The 15,445-nt window shown below is 36.0% G+C and overlaps 1 protein-coding gene across 1 annotated transcript in view; it reads right to left on the reverse strand.

Moving 5' to 3' along the window:
• Positions 1–14,868, reverse strand: part of LOC125856633 (uncharacterized protein At5g03900, chloroplastic) — a 31,032-nt gene extending 16,164 nt beyond the window's left edge. Inside the window, exons 1-8 of the mRNA XM_049536222.1 lie at positions 14,294–14,868; positions 9,345–9,452; positions 9,147–9,247; positions 7,577–7,657; positions 2,920–2,992; positions 2,773–2,838; positions 628–714; positions 245–310 (exon numbers count right to left, since the gene is read on the reverse strand). Coding sequence (XP_049392179.1) covers positions 245–310; positions 628–714; positions 2,773–2,838; positions 2,920–2,992; positions 7,577–7,657; positions 9,147–9,247; positions 9,345–9,452; positions 14,294–14,680 — 969 coding nt within the window. The 5' untranslated portion in view covers positions 14,681–14,868. The remainder of the gene's footprint in view (positions 1–244; positions 311–627; positions 715–2,772; positions 2,839–2,919; positions 2,993–7,576; positions 7,658–9,146; positions 9,248–9,344; positions 9,453–14,293) is intronic.
• Between the last annotated feature and the right edge of the window lie 577 nt (positions 14,869–15,445).

Genomic DNA, 15,445 nt, shown 5'->3' on the forward strand with positions numbered 1-15,445 from the left:
CTGACTCCATAAGTGGGGTCTGGGGAGGGGTGGGTGTATGTAGACCTTACCCCTACCTTGTGTGAGGTAGAGAGGCTGTTTCAGAAGCTAAAATTGATTCTCAAAATTTTCTTGAAGTCAAGGTTGCACTATGGAAGACATCAAATCCTTTTCCAAAGCCACGTGCACAGAAAAAGGCATCAACCATACTAATCCGAAGGAAGAATTCAAACAAAAATATATCATTTATAAAGCTTTCACATACTTCCTCATCTACTTCTGGCTGACCATCAAACCGCAAAAGCACCGGAAGAATGTATGACTCATCATCCTGTCAGAGAACCCACAGGTAATTCAAAAGTCAATTCTCAGAACAGGAGTAAGATAGCGAAGTGTAAATAAGCACCAAATTAAAGCAAGATGAACAATCAACAAGATATCAAGTATAACTGAAACGCAAATCATGGACTCTCAGGATTACCATATAACTAAGTACTCAAAATGTTCAATGGATTTAAAAATAGTTTTCCTGAATAGGCCACTGGAACAAAAATTATAGCACATTACTGCTGTGGAAGGGGAAAGACAAAGCAAAAAGATAATGGACAACAAATCCAACATATGGGTCGTGTAAGACCCATCAAGTACCGTTTTATTAGGAGTCTCCACATCAAGAAAAGGAGCAAGTTCTTCAGCAGCAACAACGCCACCATTTGATGATATATACTGCCCTACCTGCAAAAGTTTTTAAACAATGGTAATTATTATATGTTGCTAGAAATATCTGATTATAACATAAGAAACTGTAAAAGTTAGTGACAGCACATACATTGAACTTTTTTTTTATGACGTAGATGTCACTAAAAAGCGTCAACAGATGCAAATGTAACAAAGGAGAGATTCAATAACACTAAGGAGCTGACAAACTCCAAACAAAGATCAGTGTTATTTACAGGGGAAAGGTTAAGCCAACTAAAATGACTAACAAAACATCTAACCTTCAAGGAGTAACTTGAATTTGTGAAGGCATCAGAACATCTATGATATGATTTCTCTGTCCGTACATACAACAACTATATACCCAGTGTAGTCCCACGAAGTAAGGCATGGGGAGGGTAAAGTGTACGCATACCTTACCCCTACCTCAGAGGCAGAAAGGTTTTTCCGATAGACCCTCGGCTCAAGGAAAAATAATCCAAAGAATTCCAAAACAAAGTAATGAAAGAAAAAGCATAACAAATCATTTGAAACAGTTACTACAACAAAACATTACGATAGACAAAGTACAAGAAACAACAAATAGTAACAGAAATCGAAGAAAATGAAACTACAATAGCAATACTACGACTACTAGTATGGACGGATAACAAGACAATGCACTACTACCTACTAACCATCTACCCTAATTTGTGTCCTCCACAACCTCCTATCTCGGTAAGCTGAAATTGTGTCATGTCATGTCTAATCGCGTCTCCCCCCAACACTTCTTCAGCCTACCTCTACCTATTCTGAAACCATTCATAGTCAATCTCTCACACCTTGGACTAGGGCATCCGAGCATTTCCTCTTCACATGCTCAAACAATCTTGGTCCCGCTTCGTGCATCTTATCCTCCAATGCAGCCACTCCCACCTTATTCTGGATATCCTCATTTTCTAATCCTATCCCTTCTAGTATGCCCACACATTGATCACAACATCCTCATGTATGCAACTTTCATCCCCGGTCCTGAATAAAGAAGAAGTTAACATTAAGTGCCCCTTTGAATAAACTTATTTTTAGGTGTTTTTGAATTTCGAGTAGTTTTTTAGTTTGAGATGTTTGGAAAGGTTATAAAGTGCTTTTAACCACCTACTTTTAGGGCCAAAAAAGTTTTAAAATAAGTCAAAAGTAGAGTACCATCTACTTATGACTTTTGACTTATAAGTTACTTTTTATAAGCCCATCCAAACATGCCCTAAGTCTTTCCAAGCATTCTCTTTTTGTTGGTATATCAATAATAGTTACTCTTTACCTACCAACAAAGTTAACATTAAGCACAGAAAATCCCAACTCGCCACCACGCTAAATTGTACCTCACTCTCTTCGATTCATTGCTCAAATAACCAAGTAGGTACATGCGACTATGAGCGCATTGGCATTTACACCTCTCCTCTATCAAAAAAAAAACAATCAAACATCCCTTCCATCGAATCATTTCTCACTAAACTTAGATACAAGAGTATGACTACAATCTCTTAGTCATCTATATGATACATACTAAAAGATTGAAGCAAGGGTCACTTCATCCGGGATACCTACCCCTTTATCCAGACAAAGTAACTATAGAGATGTCCTGGGGTATCAAAAAGGTATCTAGATAAGGGAAAGTTTGTAACTACAAAGAAAAGATTGTTGTGAAACAACCAGAACACTTATTGTGGATGAAAGCTGCTGTAATGCAGAACAACTAAAAGAGAACATTTCAATATCTTGTGCCATTTTATGTGGGTAGAGATTAACCCCGACCAAAAAGCAAAATCAAAGAGTTACCAGAAGCAGGAAAGAGAAGAGGAAAAGACAAGTAGAAAAATTATCAGAATGCCAGGAATAAGTAATTTAAATAATAGACTACTTGACTTGGAGTTGTAGCTTAGTGGTTGCAATTCCATCCAGAATGAGTAAAATGTAATCCCACCGAATGGTATCCTCTTCTACTTCCCTTTCTCATTATTCACATGCCCCAGCCCACCCCCACCACAGAAAAAAGAAAAAAAAAGCAACGGACCGCTAAATTCAGTGCTCAATTATTACCAACTTCCACCTCTCCTCTTCAATCTCTTGATTTGGATCACCATCACCAAATACAAAGGAGAAAACCTGCAAATTTAACAACCGTTAGTTATGAAAGACTCAGACGCAAATATAAAAGCATCTGCTCTAATTCCTTTTACCACATACAGATTCAATGAAGTTCATCCCACCACTTTCTTTGCGAACTCGTCGTCTCCTATAATAGTATGGATCCCAATACCTGACAGAAGTTAACTAGATTAGAAAGGTGCCCGTGGATTTCATGAAGCTTTTAGCCATGGTGCATAATATTTCAAAATGGAAAAAAGAACCCTAAGGTTCACCCATATATGGTTCATGATAAAGTTACCCCATTGAACATGTATCACGGTTGCTAGGTTAGAACATTAAAATGTGAAAATAAGTATATTTCTTCCCTAAAACAGAAGCAGTAATATTTCTTGCCTGTAATACCTAAGAGCAAAAGATAGTACTTTTATGGTATTAGGCTAGCTGTCATGGTCACTGATCAATCAGGTAAAAGGAAAGGATGAAACCAACCATCTTGGTGCTATTATTGTACTGTTTTCAAATAAATAATGTTCCTTTTATTTAGATTAACTCAATTAAGTATCTTCTTCCCCTTTTGAGATTCTCATTGTCTTATATTTTCACCACAGTTATCTTCACAGGGTCTTGCCCAAACTCAAAGGGAAACTCTTATTTTGCAGTACATAGCAGAGATTGTAGATATCTGGAATAGCTGCTTCAAAGAGCCTTGGACTAATCACTTGTCTACCCATAATGAGATCTTCATCCCATTACCTTGTTTATATATTGCTTTATTTCTGATTAATGACCAAAGGTTCCTTATGGATCTCCACACACAGATCCCACCCCATATAAAGTGTTCACAGGATTTGTTGTCGAATTACCTCTCATCCCATACTTGGTTTTAGTCACCTCTTTCAACAGTGAGTTCTCATCTAGAGCAACCTCCACAACCACTGCAACACCAGGCTTTTATTCCGGATCTTCTGGTCTCTAATTGCCCAACCTCATTTCTTTTTGGTAACTGTCAGAGTGCTTCACCCCAGACCTCACTTGTGGGATTTCAATGGGTACGTTGTTGTTAGAGTGCTTCAGTTAACCATATGTATCTTATTTTTCTCACTGTTTCCTTTCCAAAGGAAATTCCTTCTTAGTGCATTAATTGTTTTTCTCACGTTTGCAGGCATTGGAAATATAAGCATCATATAAGTAGGCAAAGCATCAAGCACACTAAGTATTGACTCTTCCAGCTAGTCAATTTCTTCTTACATTTTCCTATTAACCATTACATATAAGACTAAAGGTATATGATATACCTTTAGACATGCTTTTGGCTCCTAGTGGCATTCCCAAGTATACTTTTGATAATTCTCCTATCCTTCCACTTAGGTTTTCAGTCAGTCTATGTATATCAGTTACCTCATTGATTGGGTAGACATCGCTTTTGAGACAGTTTACATTCAAACCAGAGATGCTTCAATTGGAATAAAGATCACCCTAAGCATTGCTAATTGAAATCATCTACATATTGCGGATGAGAGATCTCCTTATTGTTGCTTCGCCTAGTGTTCACCTTGAAACTTCTGATCTACTCATTCGCTTCTGCTGTCTTCAGCATATCATTCAGTTCTTCCATTGCTAAAATGAAGAGGAAGGGAGACAGAGGATCTCCCTGCCTCAATCCTTTGAGAACTTCATTGACTGATCTAGAATTTATTTTGATTGATCCATCGTCTTTCAAAAGTCATCTGAAAATGCATATCAGTTACCCCACATTGAATAAAGAAGGTCATTGAAAATCCATCAAGGTCGGGGCCTTATCTCCTGCACATACTTTGATATTGTCCCATATTTCCTGAGGTTCAAAGTGGTGTAGTAGTATCAAATTATCATCTCGTGATACCATGGGCATACCCTTAGATTACATTGTGGTCTCCATTCCTCTATTTCTGTATCATAGTATGTTACTATCTCTCTCTTGATGTCTTCAGGATTCACCAAAAAATCCCCTTCTAAAGAAGGTTGGTTAATAGAGTTGTGGTTATCAGAAAAAAAGTTGGTCAATAGAGTTATATCTTCTGTGAGCATTTGATGTTCTATGGAGAAACTGTGTTTTCTATCCCCTTGTTTCAGCCATAGAGCCCTGAATCTTCACCTCTATGCCACCTCCTCATGCTTAGCTATCTCCTCAAACTTCATAGATAAAGAAGCCTTTGTGGCTAACTCTACCTCAGATAAATTCCTATGATCCGACATTTCATCCAGTTCTGCAAGTTGATTAAGAATATTTTGTTTCTGCAAACCCAAGTTTCCATGGATTGTCCTGCTCCATTCTTTTAGTTTATCCTACAAAGCTTTCAATTTGTAGGCTAAAATGCGGTCTGGACTTCCACCACAAACAAGGGAATCCTACGCGTTCTTAACTCTTTCATTAAACCCCTGTGTCTCTACCACCAGTTCTCAAATTCGAAATAGGATTTAAGGTCTCATTTGTTTGCACTTAATGGGGTCTGAATCTGAATGGTTTAGACATTAAACCATTAAGTGTATTTGTTTTCATTAAGATTTAAGCATTTAATAGGTCTGAATAGGTCTTAATCATTAAGATCTAGAACAAAGTCTTAATATTATTAAGAGGTATTCTTGTGTGGATAAATATTCACCATCACTCTATTCACAATCATCAGCCACCACCACTAACTACCTTTGCCATCACAACCACCTCTTCTATCACAACCACCACCATCACCATTATTGTCGTCTACCACCATCTCTGCCATCACAACCACCACCATTGCTTAACACTACTATCAACTTCTATCACACTTAACTCCTCCATCATTATAATTATATCCATTGTCGCCACCACCACCTCTACCAATACTATCAAATCAGGACCACCACTACAGTTAGCTCCCACTACCAACAAACTACACCATCACAACTAGAACCACCGCCAACTACCACCACCCACCTCCACCTCCACCACTACTATCCGTCACTACAAGTCTACAACTATTGTGGTCAATTTCTACTGCCAACCACCTCCATCATCATAATTAGCACCATCACCAACTACTACAACCACACATTCTTCCGCCAACACCACCAACTACTAACATCAACCGACTTCATCATTACAACCACCAACACCACTACCAATCGCCACAATTATGACCGTCACCACAACACCAACCACCTCCACCGTCACAATTATCACCACCATCATTACTAGTCATTAACAACAATTACCATCACAACCACCACTACAAACTATCTCTACCATCACTAGTACGCATAAGTGTTTCATTTTTTTTTTGTATCAAATAATAATTTTATTATATTAATTTTTATTTGAATTGTATATTTATTATGTACATTCAAATTTTGAAAAACAAACCGTCTTAATTATTCCGTGTTTAGATCAAGAGACAACATCTTAATCGTTCATATGTGCATTCAGATTCAAACGTTTAAATCTTAATGAAAACAATTAAGGTCTAACTGGATCCTAATCACTACATTGTAGCATCAAAGGAGAGTGATTTGAAGTAACTTTGTGCACAACAAATTGCCTGATATTTCAGAAGCCTTCATCCCACTCCTCTAAAATTAAGAACATGTCTAGTCTTGCGTCTATGACATGTCTATCCCCTTTATTCAAAGTGAACTTCCCTACTGTTAATTGTAGATCCACCAGCTCCATGTAATTTATAAAATCTGAGAAGTCGGACTATTGTATCTAAATCAATTCTTTTTCTCTCAAGAAACCTCTAACAATGTTAAAAGTCCCCACAACCACCGAAGGCCCTTCAAGCAAACTCCTTGTTGATCCAATTCCCCATCATACCTTTTCTATTTCCTTCCTAGCATTTGGAGCGTAACACCAATGAGATGCCAACTGAAATCCTGGGTCCTCCCATTAAACTTGCAGGTAATGTAGTAGGAGCCCAAACTACTGATTTGGCTTGGAAAACTAAAAGGCAGCTATTTACTCTTATATAAACAGCACAACTTAATGCTTTGGAGTTTGACTACACCCGAAGAGAGAGGTGTCAATGTGAGAAGAGTTCTATACACAAAGTTTTATCCATACAGTTTTTGAGTGTAATAATTAGTTTCTTTGTGTTGGTTCAAGACAATATCTTGATTACTTTTATAGTTGATTCTAGTATGTGTTGCTTAGTGTTTGTAAGGGACTTTATTGATAGGGTAGAGTCATTGAAGAGAAGAGTAGAGAGGTAAAGGTTGAGATTGTTGGGAACAATTTCTTAGGTGTTACAAGGACAGTTGTAAACCTTAAATTTGGGTCGATTTTAGCGGAAGAGATTGAGTAAATCCTACATAGGTGGGTGTAGTTTTGTCTCCCTTGAGCAAGAAGTTCTCCAAGCTAAATACTTGTGTTGATTTACTATTCTTCAATTTACCTTCCTGCATAGTTGCTCAAAGAACCTGACTCTTTGAGGACTTAGGTCGCAGCCAAACTAACAAAAATGCATCATAAAAATAAATGTTGACTCAGATGGGGAAATAAGTTAACATCAAATAAAGGAAAAGAAAACACTCAGTTATCTCTAAATTTAATGTTCTCATGTTGTTACAATAAATAAACATAATAAGAAAACTATGAAATCAGTCAAAATATAAGAACATGAATGCACAAAAGAGGTCATAAGTGAGGCCCTTAATAAATTTCAAGAAGCAAACAAAGGTAAGCAAAATTGCACTAGAGCGACATTGCTCTTTCCTCAACAATGGATCAAATTATAATTACCAGAATAAATCGGTTGGGCTGAAGTAAAATGAGAAACCGCTGTCATAAGATCTGCCTCGTCTTCCCCGATTGTCTTCTTCACTGTAAAGAAAGCAAATGTCAAACAAATGGCCCAAAACTAACAGTTTGGAAAGCCACCTTGTAACTGGATTTGGTGTAATTACTATCCTAGTAATGACATAGCCTAGTAATTACACAAAATAGTAATTGTGAATATCTATTTGTTTGTCATAACGTAATTACTGTGAAATTACAAACGTAGTGTTTGGTTGCCCAAGAGTAATTACATAGTTAGATCTTTTAAACTTTTAAATAAAGTTAATTATCAAAAACTAGACGTTAATGTTTGATAAACATGTGTCTATATAAGAAATATTGCTAAATCATATATATTTGTAGGTATTCAAAATATATATTTATTTTTTAAAATGTAGCATTAAATAAGTGTAGATTTGTAACTAAATATTGTAAAATATAATTGATAGTATTTGGTTTTCAAGAAAACAATATTATAGTTGAATTAATTAATAAAAAATTTAACCAAACACAGAGTTTGCAAAACGTCCTATATAATGTTTCCTCTTCTTTTACTTGGGTTGTCGTACTTGAGCTGAGGGTCCTCCGGAAACAGCCTCTCTACCTCCATGAGGTAGTGGTAAGGTCTGCGTACACTCTACCCTCCCCAGACCCCACTTAGTGGGATTTCACTGGGTATGTTGTTGTTGTTGTTGTTACAGAGTTTGCAAAACATAGTGGGGATGAATGTTTGACAAAAAAATCAATATTGCAGCCATAATTTTATAACATTTTCAAATGTTTGATAAAAAAAATAATATATGAATTCTTACATCTCTCAGTATGAGTCAATTGTGAGGATGCATGTTTGACAAAAAATAAATATTGTAGCCATAATTTTATAACATTTTCAAATGTTTCATAAAAAATAATATATGAATTCTTACATCACTCAGTATGAGTCAAGTTTGCCTCTAACCTCATTCAATAAGGAAATCTAACTTTAGTGACAAATCCAACTTTAATGACATCACTCATTATAAGCCAAGTTTGTAGATGACTCATTCTTTCTACAATTAGGAGGTGTAATTTTAAACAATCAGAATAATTACACAAATAAGCAAAATGAAGGAGAAAAAAATAAGAAAGAAAGAAAGAAAGAAAATATGAGAAATTACATCGAAACATATGGAGTAAGGGTTTGAAAGTAAGAAGTAAAGAAATAAAAAATAAATTACGTAAAAAGAATAATACATTAAAAAGTAAAAATTTAAATATAAATTTAAAAATTGAAAAAAAATATAAATTAAACAAATACGGAAAAGTAACCTTGTAATTACACCATATAAACCAGCAATTCTCAACTATTGAAGAATGTAATTACTACCCCCTCAATGTCAAACAAACATGCCAAAATTGTATAATTACACTCAATTCCAATTATAAGGTGACTTTCAAAACAGGCCTCAAGGGGAAATGTGGATTTGAGAAAAATAAGTATCTCAAGCAAAAGTAGGTACAAAATGCTTCCAAGATTTCTAATGTCAACAGATACCTTCTACTAGAGAGGATAGCAATTATGGTTGTATAGACAATGACAATCGAAGCAATTAGTGTTGTACCAAAGGAAACCCTCACTAAGTATTCACCTGCAAGCTGCAAAATATTGAGGTTCCCTCGGAAGATAAGTATTTACGGGTAGACCTATTCCCAAAAACACATACTGACATCACCAATAAAATAGAATTAATACCTTTGCTTTCTCCAGCAAAGGCTCAATCTTCATCCTAAATGATTTAGCTGTGAGATTTGAACGATAATCCTTAGGAAATACATACAGGACATCACCTTCATCTGACACCTGCCAAAACCATATTAGCCGCACTCTGATTAAACAACCGAAATGTAGCATAAATGCTTCACGCTATAACCCTACAAGTCATCCATTAAAAAGGTGATCAACTTCCAAAAGAAAGAACTACAAAGTTCAATGATATATTATTCCACAAAACCTTAGAGCATTCCAACGGAAAACCCTAATAAAAAGCCTTGAACAAAATTGTCACCAGATACATCATATGAAATTGCAAACTTTTCAGCTACCACTGATCACTCTTAAGAACATACTCATCATCCTTTGGGTTAACCTTCTCTATTTTTATTTTTTTTGGAGACAAGGGTAACTACCTTCTCTATTTTTTCTAACCGGTTTATTAAATCAAAATAAGAGAAACTAATCTTTTCTGGCGAGCTTCACAAGCAATATGACCCAATGGCAAGAAAGGTCTTCACTATTCCGAAAAACCCAGTTATTCCTTAAATAAGTATATCCAACCATTAGGTCCTCCAAATTTTTCTTGCTTAGCACTAGCCTCCATATATAATAATTTTCTGATTAAAACAACCTTTGGAAAGTCAAATGTCTAGCTCACGCAATGGAATTTATGACATTTAGCTGAAGATCAATTAAATCTTCACAAAATAAAAGGAAGAAAAAGTAGAGGAAAGTATGATTTGCATTTATTTCCCTTTTCTTTGTTCCCTTTTAATATTTGGGATAATATCTTACATAAAATAAAAACATTTAATAAGCCATTTGAGCTAGAGATTTTACTTTTAGAGGTTCTTTTGGCTGAAAAGTTTGATGTGATGACCGTAGGCAGCAAACAAGTAGAACTTGGAGGACCTGAAAGCTGGAACCCATATTTCATAAATGCCTTCTATGCATTAACTAAAATAGTTTAAGAGCCTTCTATGCCATTAGTAAAATTTATAGTTCAGCTATATTAAGTGATTATGCTACTACTCTTTCAGATCTACTCCCTCCATCCTAATTTATAGTTCAGCTATATTAATTCTTTTTCTTAGTAGGGTTGTGACATCATTCCTAACCTACTCATATAATTTTATTTCTTAGATTGTGACCAATTTCAACCATCAAATCCGAAATCCAATGCATGAGTATGTTTCGGCCAGTTACGATGACTTCCCAGCTTAAGATCTGCTCATCTCTTGATTTCAAGACGATCCATATATCTTATACCAGATTTCGAGTACTTTCCAGCAACCAATTGCATTGTTTCTGAAAGATCTTAGTTTTCCTGCAGTGTTCTCTTTCGGTTTCAAATTTACTTTTGCCAAAAAAAGGGTATACTCAAATATTTGGGTTGGATTATAGTGATATGGTTGTCGTTCTCCATTGGCTTTTTAATTAGTAGGACATTAAGAATGTTTTTCTCCATAGTGATCTCGAGGAAGAAGTATATCTCAGGGGGAGGCAAGTAGCGTTGTATGTCAATTGTGAAGGTCACTCTATGGTGTGAAACAATCTTCTCAAGCTTGGTTTAGGAAGTTCAATAATTCAGAAATTCGGCATTACTTGTAGTGGAGCTGATCACTCTATGTTTTGTCGACATTCTGCATCAAATACAATATTTTATGAGAAGACTAAGCACATTGAGATTGACTGTCAATTTTGTGAAGTCGAAAGATCAACTCACCAAGCCCCTCATCGTTCATCATATTAATTACATTTGTAACAAGCTAGGTGCATATGACTTGTATGCACTAGCTTAAGGGGGAGTGTTAGAATAGGAATAGGAATAGGAACAAGAATAATATATACAATCCTACTTAAAAATAGGAATAGAGATAATATATAGAATCCTACTGAGAAAAGGATGTATTGTAGTGTCCTAGTAGGAAAAGAAGTCTAATGTTGTGCGTATAATAAGGTCTCAATGTAATAATGTAGATACACAATTCAATAATATTCTTCTCATATATTCCTCACACTTGTTTTAATAATTGTTTTTAAGTGTTAAATTTATTCTCTTTCCTTGTATGTTTTAATTTCCAACATCAATGATCAGTCTGGAAGTTTATTGCTCCTGGTTTATATATATTTATTTTCCACACATGTGCCTTTAATTACTCCTTATTTCTCATACACCTTTATAGTATCCATCCTTTCATGTCTCCTCACAACCCTTCACTTTCTCCTCTCACCACCTTATAACCCCTCCCCTTCTTCACCTCCTTACTCACCTCTTCCTTTTCAAATCTTCTTCTCTCTAAAGTTCTCTCCCATGGCAAAAGACAAACTTCCTTCCATTTCGCTCATACATACGCGCAAGCATCTTTAACGCTCTCAGATTCATCAAATGTAGAGGTTGTCGGATCATCCAAGACCAACACAAAGAAACAGTCTATATCTCAATGTCAAGTAAGCAAAAGGCTCAAGTCAAAGAAACCAGGTGATATCTTGAAGACATGCAACTCTTTGGGGGTTCACAGAAAAGAAAAGGTACTCTGCCTTCGAGACCAGGCCTATTGCCACCGGAAGGATCATAAATCTTGAACAACTTGAGGACTCCCATTGCCCTATAAGTGTTTTCTTCAAAGCCCATAAATTATCTTTACTATTTCAACTTTGTGAAAATAAAGTGTTTTGCCAATATGGGTTGTTGAAGATAAAGGAAACTGAAGATATGGAACAGGTTGATTCAATCAATATGTACAATGAAGTTAGAGTCACACTAGGATTAGGCTACTTATATCGACTAGGTACTACTTCTTGTAGTCGATTAGGATTAGATTACGACTAGGATTAGGTTATTTATAATTGCAGTATTATTATAGTAGTAATAGTTATTGTAGTAGGACTCTAATTATAGCTAACTTAGGATTCTACAATTCACTCCATATATAAGGAGTATGTACTCAACAATTTTAATCGTCAATACAATCCTTGATTTTCTCTTATTCTTCATGTGAGAATTCTACATGGGCTACCTGATTTTTTATGGTAAGTGGTCTAAGAAGTCTCTTTCAAAGACCAAGGCACCCCTAACTGTTGAAGACAAAATAGCGGCTTCTTGATGGATTAGAAGGTGGAAGAGATCAAAGGATACCTTGGCTAAGTGGAAGATGGCATGCAGAAGGTTAAAGAGCCAGTGAAATGCACATCTCTCTAAAGGTACCATCACTGATGTGGGTAAGCTGCAGCAAGCTGTTGACAGCCTACAGCATGAAGGAGTCAAGTCTGTGAATGAAATCCTAGGAAAGTTGAATCAGCTGCTCGTGTGACTGAGACTTCAAACACGAAGCTAGTTGTTGCTGTCCAGAATTCGTACTCCACACTCTCCAAGAACATTGAAATGTTCTATTATTCTTTCTCTCCAGGGTGATCAACACCCTTAAGTATTTCCTTGGTGGAAATTAAGACTTCTAAACTGTTTCTTTTACCCCTCCTGTGGGTTTCTGTTTTGGGTTGTATAACCTTAATAGCACTCTATGGTGGCCTCTCTTGCACCCACCAGTTCCTTAACTCCTCTTCCTCCTCTGACTGCTAATCCTTTTTTATTCTGAAGGGGGAGAATATTTATGCATGTAGCTTTTAAATTGCTCATCTAATATCATATGTGTATCTCTATCTCTAAGTGGTATTATTAATTTCCTATGAATATTTAGCTGCTTGAATGAAATTGCTTTTGTGTGCTTAAGTGTGTCTTAGACACAAGCTTGTTGTGTCTCTATGTGCCGTACATTTCATCTAGTATCACATGCAGGGTTGTTACCTATTGGGAAGAAGACTCAAGCCACTTAATATCACACAAGAGGCAAAGAATGAGGGGGATCTAAACATGAATCTACAGACATACATTCAGGGAGAGAAATCATCCTAAATACTCAGGGAAGTAAAATGAATAAACAATAAGTACCCCTTTGATTGTCATCGTAAAAAATGGGGAGATTGTTAGCCCAATAGATTCAATGATGAAAACTAACCATTACAAAATATTCGTCTTAGCAGATCAAAAAGGAAAGAAGTCTCTATCACAAGGAAGGAAATTTGCAGTGCAATCAAACAGTCCCAAGGTCAAGGGTCAAGGACGATATGCCAAGTCACCAGATCAGAAGTTGCCCCAATTACAAGGCAAAGATCCATCAATACATAGGCATTCAAGGATTCCAGAATCTGTCAAGGTTCTAGACATGGAAAGAAATCTCATAAAGTTACACAAGAAAGGAATGTGACTAGTGAGTACAATAGAAAGGAGAGAATTGGTAGCTATATGGGTAGAGGTTGTTGCCAAAGGTGAAACTGAAGTGATCAAGGGACTTTTTAGCATTGTACTTCAACAACTACACGGTACCCAAGTTACACAACAAAGCTCTAGAGAACCCTTGTAACCCAAGGGAACTGGACTAGGCACCACGTTGGTGATCCGAACCAATATAAAATCCGTTTCTAATTTACATTCTGCATTTACTTCACTTTTTATGTCTATTCTGTTGTCTTGAACCTTTTGCAGGATCAACGTTGACTACAGGCTTACAAGACACCCCACCCCTCTTGAATAATCACTGATGTAGAAGCCATGGTAGACATTATAGTTCTCCACAATCTTTGAGAACTTTTTTGGCATACACTTATGTTCCTACCAGCATATTCTTGATGCTAATACTTCTATAAATTTTTACCTTATCGAAAATATAAAAAACTCAAGGGAACGAAAGTGGAAAAGGTAGCAATTAAAGTTGTAGGCACTTTGCATAAACATGATTTAATTACATGAAAAAACTCAATTGATAAAATCCCAATAATTTTCACAAACCAAGCATTTGATTTTACAACGCCAAAAACAAATAATATTCACAAGTCAAACTTTTTCCCCATAAAATAAATGGAATATTTACCTCCAAGAAGCCATTTGTATCAGCAGCCAGAGCTTGCAAAGCTTTCTGAGCTTCACTCAACTGTAGCCCAGCTTTACTAGCAACATCCCCAACTGTAACCCTCTTTCCCAATACATCAATAGCGTCCATAGCCCGCTTCCGTACATCAGACGGCAGCTTATCACTCTCCACAATCCCTCCAGTCTTAACCTCAACATCAAGACTGGCCCTAACTAAATGAACTGAACTCCTCCTATCCCTCAAACCCCCATTTTTGCTCAAATTCCAAGAATTAAAAGAGTGTATTCGTGAAGGTTTTAGGACAAGGGAGGAGGGTTTTTGAGAGAATAGGATGGATTGAATCCTGGTGGGTGTGACTGTGAAGAAGCATGTGGAAATGGCTGCCATTTACTATAAATATCTTCTTCCAAATCAAGACATTCCCATGGAAAAGAAGAGGTTTTTGAATTTGTTTCTGCTTCTCTTTTGCCGTCAACTCTCTTGCTGGCCTTGAATATGGAATTTGCTTGGTGAAGAAGAAGGAGGATGAATGGTTGGATTGGTGTTGTTTGGTTTGTAGAGAAAACGGAAAAGGGCCAGAAATGACTTGGAATATGGAAAAACATATAAATATATATAACGCTTCATCTATATATCTTTTGATTATTTTGTTTGTTTAAGCTTCTTGCACAAAATGTACCCTCAAAACAAACATAAATTCTCTATCATAGCAAATCCAAATGAATGCACTAATATGGAATATAGGTCAGTAAATATCCAAAAGGTTGTCACAAAACTTATCACATTGTAGAAGAAATATCATTATTATTTCGGAAAAGGGTCAAAATTTCCCCGAAACTATGTAAATAGATCACTTATACCTTTCGTTACATTTTGGGATAAAAAATACTCTCATGTTATCCCAAGGGACCACAAATACCCTTCATCGTTAACAACAGTGATTAGGGTTGTTCATGGTTATGGTTATAAAATCAAATCGAACCGCAATCCGAACCAAACCGATTAAAAAAATCATTATTTGGTTGGATTTGGTTAGGTTCGGTTTTAAATTTTGAAAAACCGATATTATTTGGTTTGGTTTTGGTTTTACTAAAAATTAACCGTAAAAATAACCAAACCGAACCGAGAAGTTAAATATATAAATTTTATAAT

This window comes from Solanum stenotomum, chromosome 2 (assembly GCF_019186545.1).
Source record: "Solanum stenotomum isolate F172 chromosome 2, ASM1918654v1, whole genome shotgun sequence".
NCBI lineage: Eukaryota > Viridiplantae > Streptophyta > Magnoliopsida > Solanales > Solanaceae > Solanum > Solanum stenotomum.